Here is a 16,961-nt window from a genome sequence, read left to right as displayed (position 1 = left end):
CCCAGCAGCCCATTTCTAATGTAAATCCTGTGGTGGTGAATGTTGTTGTTTGGGCAAGAAGCATTTTTTTTTACCCAGAGACACAAATCGAGACGCAATCTCGTTCCTCGAGTCTTCGTTCCTTACTGCGCAGGCTTGACCGCTGGTCAAGGGGAACGAAGACTCTGGGTAAGAGGGTGATCGAGACGACACATCGAAGCGCTTGCGCAATTGCCTACAATACAGAACTTGATGCTCTTCATGCTCATCCTCGTTCCCAGAGCCTACGATCTTTTGGTCAGCGGTTGGATCGTTCATTAATTGAAAAAAAAAAAACGTTGGGGCTCTGGGGACGAGAATGCTTGATGCCAATCCCACTTCAAGTGGTTGAGGGTGGACGAAGACAGTTACCGAGCGAGCGACACTGTCAGGGCGCAGAAACACTACCAAATTACGTCTATACGTATTTCGGACCTATTCATTGATAACGTTGCGAGCAACATTCTGTAAAAGGACTGGGCGCTATCTTGCCGTCGAGGGAAAATGTGTATTTCCTTGTCATCTGTGAACGAAATTTGGCAAAAGTTGTGTGTACTACGGGTAAGAAAATTCGATTAAGAACTCATAGTATCGTCTATACCACCCAGTAAAGCTAGGCCATGACATGACATAGTACATGTACTTGATGTAGAAAATCAATCCGAATGATACAAGTTTACATGTAATGGAATAGTCACTCATTTTGACATGGAATAGCATGAGGAGGTTACTAACCCTCGTTGTCACGACATCCCATGACACGTAGTTTGTACTTATTGTACCCAATCAGGGATTGTCAGGAGACATATCCCCCAAGGATGATTTTTAGACTTTCTGAAAGGACTGATCCCCAGTCGGTGGACCCCTCCACTTGGTCAGGTTTAAAACTCTGAGTTACCGCAAAGAAGAGATGCTCACAAGTCCACTCATACGGTATTTTGAGCATGGTATTTCATAAATTTAGTTGGCTCTTGCTCAGGCTCAGCCATGTGGCATAAAATACATTGCACACTTGTGACCATCTCTGTTTGTGGTAGGGGTAGTCTGTGGACCAGTCTGTGAGGATTATCCATGGACCTGGCCGGGTGGAGGAGTCCATGGACCGGGGGGGGGCAGTCTTTTCGGATGACCCTTCTAAAACCTTATTTTAAGTCCTTTCGCAGCCATAAAATATCTGTTATCCAGAGTTAAACATGAAATTAAACTACCTTTATGTTAAGTAAGATTTTCACCACAATCATTTTCATTGAAAGTATTGTGAAAGGGTAAATATTACTAAGAATCAGCTTACTGATTAAATAATCAGTTGTATTCATTGTTGTAGTTCAAATATGCACATTTGGAAATGTATAAATTGCTTTTTGCTTCAATATAATCGACAAATACCTTCAGTGTTCACAGGTCCTTCGCTGATTTGGATGTAATATATCAAACACGAGGAGGCGTGTTTCACTCAGAAACTGGATCAACTGAAACTGAAACACTGAGGTGTAGATTCAAAGATGGGGTGCAGCCTTGTGTTTTTAAACCACTTGGAGGTGTTTGGATGTCTGATGAAAAACACTTTTGAGTGTTTGATATGGCTTCTCAAATGATCAATAATAATATTTTAAGAGAAAATTCAAGGCTAAAGTTGGCAAAATTTTATGGTAATTAGGAAGACATATCTAAACCACAGTCACAGTAGTGACTTTCTTTATTTCCTCTAGATCAATTATTTTAAAATGAGTTTGAGAATTAATGGTCACAACATGTAACATTACTTGTCAGTCAAATGGTACAGTGCAGCAGGCTTCTTCATAAATAAACATTTGACCAGGTTGTGACATCAGAAATCAATATTTGTTGTACACTACATGATGCCTTCTTCATATTTTTGATGCAATGCTTTAGATTGCTTTTTGATTTCTATTGTTAAGTATTGCAATTATACACGAGGGTTATACAAAGCTTTCTCACAAGATAATTTATTTTGAAGTCTGTTTTTAGAAACACCAAATATTTTCAAAACCAAGAAAACAGGTGCTTGGCCATATTGATAAATGTTTGTTTACTGAAGCTGAGCACACAAATAGAGCCACTCAAGTAGCAGTTAAAATGTAGTTTTTTGTTACCAATAAAAACGTCTACACACAAGAGTTTAAAGTGCAAATCCATGTCATAAATCTTTATCCAGCTGCACTAAGGCTGCTTTCTCCCAGCAAATATAATGGCAATGTTAAAGATTGTCAACTTTTAACATAAAAGATGGAGATATCAGTGAGCAGCATTATATTAGCTGTTTCCTTGTGGGAAATGTGATTTGCTTTAGCCCTTAGGTTGTGGACCTCCCGCGTCAAGGACCTTTCTTACATTTTTCATAGGTCTTGCACTACTGTGTTTCACCCCAAGCCTCTGAATAAGCATGTTGAGGCCTGGAAGGAAGGCTACAGGATTTCCACAAAAGTTCTCTGTTTCCTCTGAGTATAGTCATTCAGCCAGGACATGTACAACTAATGGCTGTTTATTTTTGAAGTGTTTTGCTTTCGGATACATTCTTACATTATCACTTGACTCTGTGACGTAAAGGTCTTTTACAATAGGACTATACTCACCCTGATGATCAGACTTGACTGACCTTATTCCTATGTTTCTATGTTTTTGCAGGCAATTATTCTGTCCTAAGGGCTGACATATTTTTTAATAGTTAAAAAAAAACTTTTACATGAAAATTTAAGGTTGACCACTTTCTGTCCATTTTATTCCAGGAATAGTAACCAGTATATTAAGTATGCAGACTCACCAATGCAAAATTTGTGGCAAGTGTTTTAGTTTATCAGGAGGTTTGCGCAGACATGAAAGAATCCACTCTGGAGAAAAGCCATACAAGTGCAAAATATGTGAGAAGGGTTTCAGCACATCCGGGGATTTGAAACAACATGAAAGGTGGCATTCCGGAGAAAAACCTTACAAGTGCAAAACTTGCAACAAGTGTTTTATTTGGTCAGGAAATATGAGAGCACATGAAAGAACCCACACTGGAGAAAAGCCTTATAAGTGCGATACCTGTGACAAGTGTTTCAAAACAAAGGGAGAGTTAAAGGCACATACAAGATGTCACACTGGAGAAAAGCCTTACAAATGCAAAACCTGCGGCCAATGCTATAGAGTTTCAGGAAATTTGCAGTTGCATGAAAGATCTCACTATGGAGAGAAGCCTTACAAATGCAAAAGCTGCGACAAGTGTTTTATAAGATCAGCATCGCTGAGGATACATGAGAGGACCCACTCTGGGGAAAAGCCTTATAAATGCCAAACTTGTGATAAGTGTTTTACCACGTCAGGACATTTGGGGAGACATAAAAGATTCCATACTGGAGAAAAACCTTACAAATGCAAAGACTGTGACATGAGCTTTGCCAATACAGGGTCTTTGAGGATACATGAAAGAAACCATACTGAAGAAAGGCCTTACAAATGTAAAAGCTGTAAAAAGTGTTTCAAAACAACAGGTGTATTACAGGTGCATATCAGATCCCACACTGGAGAGAAGCCTTACAAATGCAAAACCTGTGGCAAATGTTTTACTGCAGCGGGGAATATGAAAATACATGAAAGGATCCACACAGGAGAAAAGCCTTTTAAGTGCGATACCTGTGACAAGTGTTTCAAAACAAAGGGAGAGTTACAGCAACATACCAGATGTCACACTGGAGAAAAACCTTGCGAATGTAACACCTGCGGCAAATGGTTTCGAGATTTGGGAGGTCTGCGGCGACACGAAAGATCTCACTCAGGGGAAAAGCCTTACATGTGCAAACTTTGCGAGAAGTTTTTTAGGCAATCAGCGGATTTGCGGAAACATGAAAGAATCCATTCTGGTGAAAAGCCCCACAAATGCAAATTCTGTGACAAGTGTTTTAGCCAAGCAGATACTTTGAGGAGACATGAAAAATCTCATTCTGGAGAGAAGCCTTACAAGTGCAAAATTTGTGGTAAGTGTTATGGCTACCCAGGACATTTATGGAGGCATAAACGATCCCACACTGGTGAGAAGCCTTACAAATGCAAAGCCTGTAATAAATGTTTTATTCAAGCAGGGGATTTGCGCAGACATGAAAGATCCCACACTGGTGAAAAGCCTTACAAATGTAAAACCTGTGACAAGTGTTTTAGTCTGGCTGGAAGTCTCAAGGTACATGAAAGATTCCACTCCGGACTGAAGCCTTACAAATGCAAATTGCCAACTTGTGACAAGTGTTTTACATCATCAGGATGTTTGCGCCGACATGAAAGATCCCATAGGAGAGATAAGTCTTACAAACGCAAGCAGCGAAGCAAACAAGCCAGGAGTAATGAGTCTAGTGCACATAACAACAGATTGTCAAAACTGAAGTCAGTCACTCATATCAATAATTTCAGTTGCTGGATTTGCCAGGAAGAACTTCCTAGCGAGTACCTGCTTCTTGAGCACTATGACAACCATATGACTCATATTTAACACATTGGATTTGCCACAAAGACCTTCCTAGTGTCTCTTCTTCTTGAAGGTTATGCGTACTATAATTACGGGAAGTGCTTTTCAACTGCATATATTGACTGGCCACTGAGCTTCATTTATGTTAAACATGTCTTACATGGGGCCTTTCTTCAATGCTTATTGAGAGGGAGCTGGCAGCATAACAGCTTAGTATTGATTTTGAAGTGTTTGTCGTTGTTGTTTTTGGTCCGATTTTGCTGTTTGTGTGCTTCTTCTATTACCATTGTTTAAGACACACATGTGGCCGAGTGTATGTGCATAAACAGAGACAAGAGCAAGGAATGCAAAACTTGAGCAAGGTTAAACCGTAAAATTCAAGGGATTGTGAGTCATAACTTCAGCCAAATACATGTATGGAAACAAAACAGAAAATAAATCAGTTTTCTTAATCGTTATCAAGGCCTGGTTATGCTCTCACGCCTTTTTATTGATTGCAGTGTGATATAATTTCAGTCGTTGATTGTGGAGCACGGAAACTGTAACTCCCTGCTGTTTAAGACTCATCCTTGGAGATCCAGGGGCAGTCAGTCGGGGGCGGGCGAAATGACGCGACGAAAGTTTTCAAGAACGCTCCTTCGCCGATTCTTTAAAACTTTCGTCGCGACATTTCGCCCGCCCCCGACTGCCCCTGGGTTTCCGAGGATGTTAAAGACTATGAGTTCATTGTATATTGTTAGATAATACGTTTTTGTTAGTGCACAAGTTAAAATGACGTCCTCCTTTCCTTCATCCCAGTCATTCTTCTGTTTTGTTGTGTTAAATTTAGTAAGTTGTTTATACTGTTGGCTTTACCAAAATACTAATCAAGTAAGTTAGGTTTTGTTGTCTTTCTATGTTATTGGGTATGATTGAGGCAATAAAATATTTTATCATCACTTTCGTGGCATTTTACTGTGACATGCGCAACCGAGTTTAATTGTAACCTGACTTCTTCAATACCATAAATGAAAGATGAGTGCAAACCCTTGGTAAAAATTACAACTCCTGTTTAATTCTAACAGCATTCTTTTTTCCAAACTTGAATCCAAAACTAATAACTGTTATAATTTCACATCGTTCGATAATCGGCTAGGTCTACTTAATAGCCGGTTGACTGAAATAGTGAGGTTATACCGTATGATACATTCCGTTAACGAACTGACCAAGGTCTGGCCTATGGCGGGCCATTGCCTTCATATCTCCTTGATATCAAGATATCATTAAAGATATCTCTGCATATTCGTTTAGAGTGATATCAAGATATCCTACTGAGATATCTGGCAAGATATCTCTATCTCTTTAAATTGAAGATATCTTCAATTAATTTTCAGACCATTTAGCAAATGTCCCGTCACCGCACTGTATGGATGTCGAATTTCAGGCGTTCTTTGTGCCTGGTAGGTGAAAATTTTGCAGGTCTACAGAGTTTCATACCGTTAGCAAAATACAAGGCGAATTTGCCCCAGTTGACGACCAGGTGAGGGAATGCATGTTTCCACAGTGTGTGAACAAAGTTCACTTTAGTATTTGGTCATTGTTGTTGACATGACTGAATGCAGCTTTCTCACCTAAACCCTCACTACAGTGTATGTTGGAGGGCAAACATAAAAATCCCTCCCAGTGATTTTTAGACTAAGATAATAAACTGCTAACTATTGAACAAAGAAAACTTGTTGAACTCGTAGCAATACCACTAAATAATAGCACAAAATTACTTATATTAGGAACTCTCCACAAAAATTAAATTCAAAACTACTTTTATGATAAATCAATACAAAAGTCACTCAGTGTTTCTTTCTTTCTTTCTTTCTTTCAAGCACCCAGTTATAATCCTCGTCATGGCTTGAAAAAAGTTAAATCAAGTAAACGATATATAAAACGAATGAATATAATAACCATTTTATTACACTGGTATAATAACATTAGCTTTTTCACTCCAATTGTTGAAAATTGACTGGTGTAAAATATATATGGTACCATAATAAAACAAATACTTGCACTTGCTTGTGGTGCTGCTTATTGACTTGTAGAAATTCTTAAAAAGGAAGTTCCGCATAAAAGGACACGCCCTTCTTCTTTCCACCCCTTTGTGGGTGTGAAATGCAAATTTGGATGCCGTTCAGTAGTACCACAGGTCACGCAAGCTCTACGATTTGTTTTGACCTTTGTAATGTAAACAATAGCGTCGCGTAATTTGAGCATCAAGATGACCATTGTGTAATAGCGAAAGGTTTGTATGGGGAGAAAAATTATCGTATTTGAAGGCATTACCGTGCTACCTGTGGTCGTACCAAGTTGGTGACTCAAACGTCCTCTGCAAAATGCCTCAAGATTTTAATAATAAACCTCGGTTTCTAACTCGGTTAACAGGGTTTACTCCGAAAACTAAGCCAATTTTATCGAAGAAAAAGACGCATGTTGTTTGTCAGTTGTTTACATTCCGAAGGTTGATTGACAACTGAAGGTGAGAATGGCCAGGCCAGCCCCCTTTATACCGGAATTTCCTGTTTGAGGGAGGTGCTTGTTTAAGGACCACTGATATGAAGACTATTCAGCGAAGATTTTCTTTCGTACTTGAAGTTATGACGTTATTTTTCGGAATGAGCTCAGTTTCGAGCTCAACAACATACAGGAGGAAAAGAGTTACATGTAAGTTCATCAACGTATGCTCTTGCTACCAATCCTCCAACATTGAATGCTCTCAACTTCAACCAAAAAAGGACATGAAATAAGATATTCATTCATTGGTGAAAGAAAATCACTGAATAACTCACCCTCTGTAATGTATTTTGAAGGTAGCAGTTGATTGATTAAGTGAAAACAAAGCCCACACCAAATTTGCCTGTCAAATGTGGTTTATATAATAAGCTGAATTCTACACGCATTTTGATTGGTTCTTACTTGTGATGTATTGGAGGACAGACGCATAGATGACGCCACCATTAACAACTTTTGCTTCTTTATTATATAAAACAAATGGATTCCATGTTGCCGTGCGTCTGTTCAGTAATAGATCACAGAAGACGTCGAAGTGTGGTAAGAACATTCTTACCACATTTTGACGTCATCTGTGATCTATTACTGAACAGACGTACAGCAACATGGAATCTACTTGTTAAACAGTAAATCACAAACAATTTCTTTGGAACAGCCAACCCAAAGTAGGTGAGATGAAAATGGCGACCTTTGACTACTTCATTCGCTCTCCATTTTTTCAATTTTTACTGCAACTAGAATTTCTGTGAATCGGTCAATTTTTACATGAAGTTGCAGGTTCCAGTTTTTCTATCCCAACCAAAAAAAGAGGAAATTCTAGTGGTGTTTTAAAATAAATAAAAATCTTGCCTTTCAAATATCTTGTCTCAAAACAGAAATTCTAGTTACGATTATACGCATTATAGAATAGATGTTTCAAATTATTCTTTTTCTGGGCCCAGTTGTTCGAAAGCCGATTAAGCTAATCCTGGATTAATGTGAACTCTGCTTCAAGTTTAATTACCAATCAGTAAAGATGCTTTTAAAAGCTTGTTGACCCTCAAATTTGACTCAGACTTTTCTTTACCTTTAGCTTGAAATTAGGCTTAAAAACTACTTTTAAAGCGCGAGATGAAAACCTCGATTAACTTTTAATCGTACATGTAGATTAGCGTTAATCAGCTTTCGAACAACCCGGCCTTGATGTTTGTTTCGATCTTTTTCTTTGATCACAAATTACCCCATCTGCCTTTATAACATTTTTCAAGTTTCCTTACTATTGTATTTTAAAAACATCCAATTTGACCACTTTATTCAATAAATCTGTAATCCTGTTGGAAGGCAACTGAATTGCCCAAAGTGGTGGTGTGCCCTTCATCCCTATGAAGCACAATAATTCTGTTCAAATGAGATAACTTAGTTGTTACAGCAATGCTAACAAAACTAATAAAAGAACCTTTGATCAAATAAAAGCTGATACAAAACAAAGAAAATAAATGGATATACTAATTAACTACTAATTATTAATTTAAGGTATGGCTGTCGCGAGCCATTCCTTAACATCAGACATTTCCTGAAAGAAACAAAGAAAGAAAGAAGTTAACCCTTTAATCCCTGACAGCTGTCAGCATTAAATTTCTCCTTTTTTAAAAAAAATATCAATGCTTACTCAACCCCTAAGGTCATGAGAATCAAGGATATGATCCCTCAAGGCAAATTTTCTTGATATTTTAATAACTTCTCCCCAGTACTTTTATAAGGTGAAATTGTGGACAAGATAGGAGAATTTGTTCTTTGACATTAAGGGTTAAAAGGTAATTGGTTTACCAGTAATTAACTTAGAGAAGACTCACTATACAAGTATTTTGCCATTTAGTCAAAACTCTTCATTCCATTTGTCAGATTAAGCTGTGTGTATTTGGATATCAATCAAAGAAAAAAAACGTCATTCAAGTTAATATAGGATTGTATGAGAATAAAACAGAACCAAAACAAGAAAATGGAAGACTTCTTTTAATCTGTCAGAAAATTTCAAAAAGTTTAAACGTCTTCTTTGGCTGGTAAAGCAGTTCAACAATTGGCTCTGTGGTCCTGGAATCCCAGTGGCACTAAAAGCTTAATGTACATGTAATCCACCAAAACTAAAGGGTCAAGGGAGTTAAATTCCAAGATGTGCTTTTCTGATAATTTATGCTGTGACCTCGAGCCAAGCATATCCCACCCTTCCCTGTAACATCATCACAACCATTGCCAATCACATTTGCTTCAATACACCTGATTTCATTCTCTTATTACGGTGTTGTGGGACAGAGAATGGGGGAATTATATATGCATTTGACTGAAATGCTATCTGAATTCACTGTTAGTACACCAATAATCTTGTTGATCCATAAAAGCAAGCATGACTACAGAGTAAAGCATGCAATCTTGTTACACATCTGGTGACATTTTATCTGCAAGATGAAGGCCGACACTAGTCACCTGGGACAAAACGATCCCGAAACAAAGCTTTCAAAATCGAGATTGACCAAGCCCATAAAGTAGACAGAAGGAAGAAACCAGGAACAGCCACTAAACCAGATCAGCCCTGGCCCTTTGTCTGTCGCCCGAAGAGCTGGAAACAGAATGAAGCTGTTCTAAGAAAGGCCAGAAAGGAGAAAGTGGTAGGCTTATTCATTTGTGAAGACCTAGCTCCCGCCACACTGGAAAAACGAGCTACTCAAGTGGAAAGGCTGAAAGAGGGTAAGAAGGCCTGATAGATGAATGAAGTACATGTACCAAGAAAATAGTTCTACTAGTAATATGCCCATTGCTTTCATCTTGTGGAAAAAATTTCACCAGATGTCTAACAAGACCACATGACGTTATGCTCAGTTACAATCCTGTTTTTGCACCCACAAGGTTGATTGTCAGGATCAATTTACATGGCATCACAATCAAATATTTTTTCTGTTCCCTGTCCCAAAACAACTTGAAGCATGTACAGTAAATGAAATAAAGTGCACCGTTCACTTGCAAAAACAAAGACCTAAGAAATTAGTCCTTCTCCTAACTTACTTTGGGACTGGAACTGTGAGCCAAACCAGGGTAACTCTGAAAATGGTGTTTTGAACAAAATGATTGTAAAAGGCCTTTCGTCATTTCTCCAAATGTTATATTTACAACAGGGTCACTTTCCCCTGCAATGCAAAAAATACAGAAGATTCATTTAAGAACCTTTCCACATATCAATGCAGGGATGTGATTAGTGACTATCAAAATTATGGTCTATTGTGCAGTTCCAGAAAAAATCCATACTCACACCATGGAAGGTCATCAGAAATTCCTACGAGGGAGAGGGTGGGGGGGGGGGGGGGTGTCTTAAAAGTCAAATTTTGTAAACTGGAATTTCCTGGGGAGACGGGGTGCAAAACAAAAACCTCCCATGGGGGGAGTATCAATATTTTCTGAAATCGGCACATTGTGACTGCAACTACAACCAAAATGGCCAGCAACTCAATAGCTTGAGAGAACCTAAAACAGGGTTTCTAAGTAAAATCAAAAATTAATAATTGTTATCAAAAAAATTTAAACAGGATCAATAACTAAATGCTAAAGCATTGCAGGATTTCTGACTCTCTTCTCTGCAGAGACTCTTTCATATCGTCCCCCGCGCTCCTCGTTACTTCACTCTCTCTAGTCCCTTATCTGTCTCCACTCGAGCGCAAAGGAGGCGTTTACAGAGGAGAGGATGAAATTTAAGTTGAGGCATGAAGTTTTACTAATGATGTCGAATAAAGTTGCTGTTTATCGAAAAGTACATACTAAAACTTCAATTTAGACCTGTGTTCTTGCAAATGACAGTTTTGATAGAGGGACATTCAAAGAATAATACTTATTAATGCTTGTGTAAAGTTCTGTTACAACTACAGTGACATGGAATGTACTGACCACTCGATGTTATGAAGTTCGCATGTCTTTGACCTGCTACATGAACATGTATTTTAAAAAAGGTCCACTGTGCACTTACAAACCAATAATTTAATTTCCATCTAGAATGAAGCATCCAAAACTGAATTAATATTACACATTTGAATAAAGACGGTCAATCAGAGATGAATGTCATTTATCAAACACGAGGCACAGTGTTTCATCACATATCAAACACCGAGAAGAGAGTTGAAAATATGATGCGTAGCGGAGTATTTTTGATGAACTTCAAGGTTTTTGATATTGTGATGAAACACTGTGACAAGTGTTTGATATAACTTTCTCAAACAAACTCATTTTGAAGGAGAAATTAAGAATGCAAAAACCAAGGAGTTTTTCATCAGATATCCAAACACGTCACGGTGCATGATTTTCTTTGTCTTTGGCTTTTGAATTATTAATGAATTTGAGAAGTGTATTGCAAATATGAATGGTAAAGTATATGATTATAAACTTAAGGTTAATAATGAAACTTCTTAATTGACTTAAAAGCAAACACCTACTACAGTGTACATGTACACTGTAAACAGTATAATTATATAGTACCAAACAGAAGTATCAAAATTATTTACAAATTGTTGACCTACTGTATCACTGATTCAAACACATAAACCCCTGTAACTACCTCACCACGGTGTACCGTCTGTTAATAATATATATTAAGCATTTGATGGTGGAGACAGGCAAGCTGAATAGGAACAGTTCTTAACATAATTTACAAATACAAAATTAATAGGGCCAGTAAACAGCTTACCGTGACATTGTAGTATAGGTGTGTCACGATTCCCTTTAACATACTGAAATTAACCAGTAAAACATAACAGGAATAAATCAATTAAATCTGAAGACAAGTAACGTCTCTTTAAGACTACATAAGAAAGTGACAGTTGTTGGAGAAACATCTCAGATTTGTTTATTCATGATATCATTGAAATGTTTGTAAAGTCTTGAGGAACGTGCGTTCTTTTGGGATAGAAGGTATTCATGTTGTTTTCAGAATGAAAAGAATAGTGTTATGTTCATTCTGCCCCTCATAATGAAATGAACATCTAGAATACACTTTAGTCAGCATAAGAGGAATTGTGCTCTTTTGGGATGGGTTTCATTTCAGTTTAATGGGAGTTGGTGGAATCCACCGTACGCAAAAAGAAGGTTCATTTTACCACAATACCTTGTAACGTGAACCTAACACAGCCACTGGGCACATAGAAAACCATTTTTTTTTAACCTGTTGGTGTACTAACAGCATTGTGTAATTGCCGGGTTTAAAGTTTTCAGAACTTCTCTACGCATTTTTGTGAGCATTTTGGGGGTTTTCATACACTAAGAATAAGGTATATCAAGTATGTATTCATTAACTACTGGTAGGCCGCTGACCACTCTGGCGAAAGAGGCTGCTGAGAGGAGAGAAATGCTAAACAGGTGGTTGTCAACTTGATAAAAATTCATTTACTGTGCCTTCAATGACATACAGACCCTGAGCTTCAAACGCAACTAACGATTTTTGTGTTGCACTGCTGCGACAACTGTCTGACCACAGAAATACAGAAATAGACAAAGCGACAAGGTGGTTCTGAATCTGCCAATCACAGCGCATGAACATGACCTTTTGACCCTGCTGAGCCAGACATTTTTGTTTTCCTAGAGGTCTGCTGTAGAGATTGAAGGCACTGAACAAAAAGCTAGGGGTTGGTTGAATCTTGAACTTCAGAGTCTGCATGTTATTGTAAGGCGCACTACAGGTGGTTGCATTTTTAAAACAAAATAAAATAGAAGAAAACTTTAACTACCCCTGGAAAGGATTTGTGTAGAGGAAGCCATGAACTTAGTGCTAAGATACCAGCAAGTGGCTTGTCCATGGTTAATGCGGTATACAGCGCGAGAGCTCCTCCCTGAGAAAATCCACCTGGGACAAATGCAACACATTAAAACTGATACGCTTAAACAAGACCCACACTATAAAAGGGATAGCTCCTCCCAACTTTGTTAAGCAGTCACCGCCTTAACGTCACATTGGGGATGGTGGACGTAGTGAGCAAGCAAATGTAGGAAGCAAACGTTGTGGAATCAGTATCTCAAGAAATATACAATGTAGCCAAACGTGTCTTTAAAAAAATAACCCTAAGCTGTAAAAAGAATGTTTTGGACAAAATATATTGTCAATTATTGACATGAAAAAACAAATTAGCAAATGATGAAATCTCCAGCTTTATTCATGAGGCAACCATGCAATTATAGACCCTATGCAAAAATGGATGACATTTTAATATTCTTTTGTCTGCATTAAAATTAGCCTCACTAACCTCGTTCTTGAGTTCAAAAATCAAAAGAATATTTCACCGTGAACGAGGCTAGTGAGGCCAATTTGAATGCAGACAAAAGAATAATTATTAAAATGTCAGCCATTTTTGCATTAGGTCTATGAATTTCAATTTTTTTCTGTCAATATCCTATTGTACTGTATCTTGTCGCATGGACTCTGTGATGTTCACAGCTCAGTGTCTACAACGAAATGACTGGCTGCTTGGCCAGGCCAAGATTCCTTTTATAGTGTGGGTCCTTGTTTAAAGGAGCTATAATTAATACATGTATGACCTATGTTTAGAATTACTCTACAAAAAATATTAACAATTTATTGGAATCAGAAAAATCCGAAAAAAATTAATTATGGTTAAGTTTTGTTTCAAATTACTCTAACTAGTATTCTGACACTATATATATACAATGTAAAAAAGCTATCTTTAGCTATGGTATGAAGATGTATGAATAAAAATGGATTGGCATTCAGCAACTTGACCAAATAAGGATAAGTTGTTTTGTCTTAGTTTGCAAAATCACTTGATATAGTGTGTCTTGCTGTTGTTGTTCTAGCGGCATTTCACATACAACAAAAGAATGTATAGCTCTACTTTTAGCCATTTTTGAGCCAAATAATTTTTATAAACAAAGTTCTAAACAAAATAGTAAAGGATTTGACAAAACAAAAAAATGTTAACAACCATACCTAAGACAATTCTGTTAGATGGTATTCCACTTTCAATCTCTTTCTCAACTAATGACTTTACTGCAAAGGAGAAATATTATTCAGTGATAAAGCATTAAATAACAATACATGTATATTAAGTAAGAGAAAAACATTTTCGCTACTTAAGAAAACCAACCTTGGGCAGCTGCCTTCTTTATTCCTTCTTCATCCTCTGATGCATTGAAGCTTAACGATGTGATGTCAAACCTGTAACAAGTTTAATTTAACTTAAATATTATTTAAAATAATATTTCGACTTTTTTGCTTTCCTCATGATTTATTTATATATACCTTCCCTAAATTCTGTTTGTATCAATCTAAATGTCTTGATTACAGTTAGTACATGTAATAAATATAATAATATTAATTTTATCCTTTAATAGTTGTAAGTACGTCCTGCCCAGATAAGCTCTCTCTACCTGCGGGCCAGTCTCTTTTGCTTCTTTTTTCTTGCTGGATTTTTGAATAAATTTGGAATTTTGAAATTTGAAATTTGCAGTGTCACCCACTTTTAGTACCACTTTTAAGAGTAAAAAGAGATATTTGTATTGAGGGGAACATTAAAATAATGGTTCACTTTTGTTAAAAAAAAACCTACTACAGTAGTGCACAGAAACTAGTTTCAATCATTTTTGTCTGTAGATGACAGGATGGAAATGGATTGCAGTTTGAAAAATTGGCCAATGGCCTGTGAATTTTTGCAAAAAACTGAACAGATTAAAGTTTATTCTTCCTTGGAGAAACTATTTCAAATTTTTCTCCTGGTGCTGTAAGAGCAATTTTACTTTAAAGATGGGGTTCTTAATGTCACTGAGCAGTTTTGCCAACATACAGCAAAATCTCCATGACAGCGCCCCCTTTTAAGAAAGCACCGGTGTCTGTAAGGAGAGGTTTGACTGTAACAACACATTGAGTCACGCAATCACCTTTTAGCTAACAATATTTGACATGTCACATCTGGCTGCTTGCTTGGTCCTCGTTTTTTTTTTTTTTTCCAGAATCTACAATTTAATTTCCATTAGCCCCACAAACCAGAATTGAACTTACCATGATGGCATCCTGAAACCTCCATTTAAAGTGACTGGGTTGACTGGTCTGAAAACATTACAAAAAGGAACAGTGACCAGGGTTCTCGTTGCACCAAATAAAATTATGTCCTGCAGAGATGCCTTGAAAAAGTCCTCACATGTTATTGTAGCTTTAAAGTTACCAGTCACATCATTCTCAGCCAAAAATTTGACATTAAAAAGTTTTTTTACCATTTTATTCAAATTACCTTCATTATTTATTTACCTATTAGTTTATTTATTTGTTTATTTATTTATTTATTTATTTTGTTTACAGATTTGCCCAAGGCAAGTATGCAAACAAGATGACTGGTTCCAGGGGCCCGTTTCTCAAAAGTCCTGGTAACTTATCGAGCCCGATAAGTGTCTTTGGTGATAAATGTTTCTTAGCAGAAGTCCATTTTTGTTAGCTTTGAATACTAAATTTTAAAACCTTATAATTCTATGAAAACATTGGCCAAGTATCATGTCTCTAATCACTGTGTAATCGGCGCAAAAACATTTAAAAATATACTTATTGGGCCCGATAAGTTACCGGGACTTTTGAGAAACGGGCCCCCTGGCCCTTTAAATAGAGGGTAATGAAAAAAAGACATTAATACAATGCTGCTGAAGTACTTACGCATTTGGACAAATGGATTTCATGTGACTTACTCCCAAGCTCTCAAATGCGGAACTCCAGCCATGCCTAAAGAAGAAAAGATGCTTTTAATAGTGATCATAGAAACCCAGCCTTAACCCTGTCTGGACCAAATGGAAGTAGGCAGATTCTGCCCGAGGCAACTTTTTCAGAAATTTATCTGGAAAAAAGTTTGATTTGATTGGTTAGTAACTTTGATGTTACCATGAAAAAACAATTTTTGACAGGACACTTTTTTAGAAAATGGAAAATCCCTTTTTAAATGAAGAAAATTTTTTCCTTACTGTGACTTTTAAGATTTAGCTCACATTAGTGTTCCATCATTGGTTTTGATGACTGAACAGCTTTGGACGTACTATCTCCATGTATCCGCCAAGCCTCACTGACATAGCTTTATATTATTTTGCAAAGTTATGGAGGGGGGGATCCCCTCTCCCCACCAGGCCCCAGGAGACAACAACAACAACTTTAATGGATAAATAATAAAATTACATGCAAAGACTTGAGAACCCGCAGGTAGCAATCGAGCTATTTGAGGTGGGCTCAAGAAAAGGAAGAAAAAAAGAATAACTACAAAAGTATTGATCCTAAGACTTCTAGCTATAGATGCACTCTAGTGACAAAAAAAGCCCAGTCTAGCTAGATAGGGTTAACATAAACCTCAGGTGACTATGATGTAAAAGAGTTATCGATAAAACCGGTCTTAAAGCATGCTTTCTGGAGTATGAAGTGACTACAGATGAACTGCACCCAATTGCCGTGTACATGGATAGATCTTTGCTCACATACTACATGTATTGAGTCATTTTGTAAGAGCAAGATCATTAAGCATCTCTCAATACAAGTGCCACGTCTCTATAATTTATTGTGAATACGAGAATCATGCATGACAAAAATCATATCTTGTGAACAGGTTAGTAACATGTACTGTCCGTACTTTTGAGCAATACTATAGCATATCATTAAAATCCCCCTATCAACATCCATGTCCTTTTGGATGAGACATTACAAATCGCCCACTGCAAGGTCACTTGGTAAGCTTTTTGTTTGGGTTGGTTACTAAGGTCCCGCTCAGTACCTAGTCTGAACATAGCTTTTTGTCGGAGCCTGAAAAAAAATCTGGGCACTGTGCCCAGGGATGGGCACTACCTCCAAGGGTAGTACATGTACTCAGGAACCGTTTACAGGCACGGGCAATGGTCCAAGCAGGCTTTTCTCAGTTCCCATGCCTTTTCTTCATGCCTTCCTACATTACAGTAAACAAAATGG

The 16,961-nt window shown here is 37.4% G+C and overlaps 2 protein-coding genes across 2 annotated transcripts in view; one reads left to right on the top strand and one right to left on the bottom strand.

Moving 5' to 3' along the window:
* The first annotated feature begins 514 nt into the window (after window positions 1–514).
* Window positions 515–7,275, top strand: LOC146467000 (uncharacterized). Its single transcript, XM_085126702.1, has 2 exons — window positions 515–579; window positions 2,766–7,275. The coding sequence occupies exon 2, from the start codon at window positions 2,789–2,791 to the stop codon at window positions 4,496–4,498; it is 1,710 nt and encodes a 569-aa protein (XP_084982828.1). The 5' UTR covers window positions 515–579; window positions 2,766–2,788; the 3' UTR covers window positions 4,499–7,275.
* Window positions 6,400–16,961, bottom strand: part of LOC146466999 (acyl-protein thioesterase 2-like) — a 16,641-nt gene continuing 6,079 nt past the window's right edge. Inside the window, exons 3-10 of the mRNA XM_085126710.1 lie at window positions 15,675–15,740; window positions 15,033–15,080; window positions 14,122–14,192; window positions 13,965–14,024; window positions 12,751–12,866; window positions 11,715–11,757; window positions 10,049–10,170; window positions 6,400–8,564 (exon numbers count right to left, since the gene is read on the bottom strand). Of these exons, the coding sequence (XP_084982836.1) occupies window positions 8,520–8,564; window positions 10,049–10,170; window positions 11,715–11,757; window positions 12,751–12,866; window positions 13,965–14,024; window positions 14,122–14,192; window positions 15,033–15,080; window positions 15,675–15,740 (571 nt within the window). The 3' untranslated portion in view covers window positions 6,400–8,519. The remainder of the gene's footprint in view (window positions 8,565–10,048; window positions 10,171–11,714; window positions 11,758–12,750; window positions 12,867–13,964; window positions 14,025–14,121; window positions 14,193–15,032; window positions 15,081–15,674; window positions 15,741–16,961) is intronic.

This window comes from Pavona decussata, unplaced genomic scaffold (assembly GCF_977016875.1).
Source record: "Pavona decussata unplaced genomic scaffold, jaPavDecu1.1 SCAFFOLD_140, whole genome shotgun sequence".
Taxonomy (NCBI): Eukaryota; Metazoa; Cnidaria; class Anthozoa; order Scleractinia; family Agariciidae; genus Pavona; species Pavona decussata.
The sequence above is the reverse complement of the archived record's forward strand: the minus strand, read 5'-3'. Positions and strand labels throughout refer to the sequence as shown.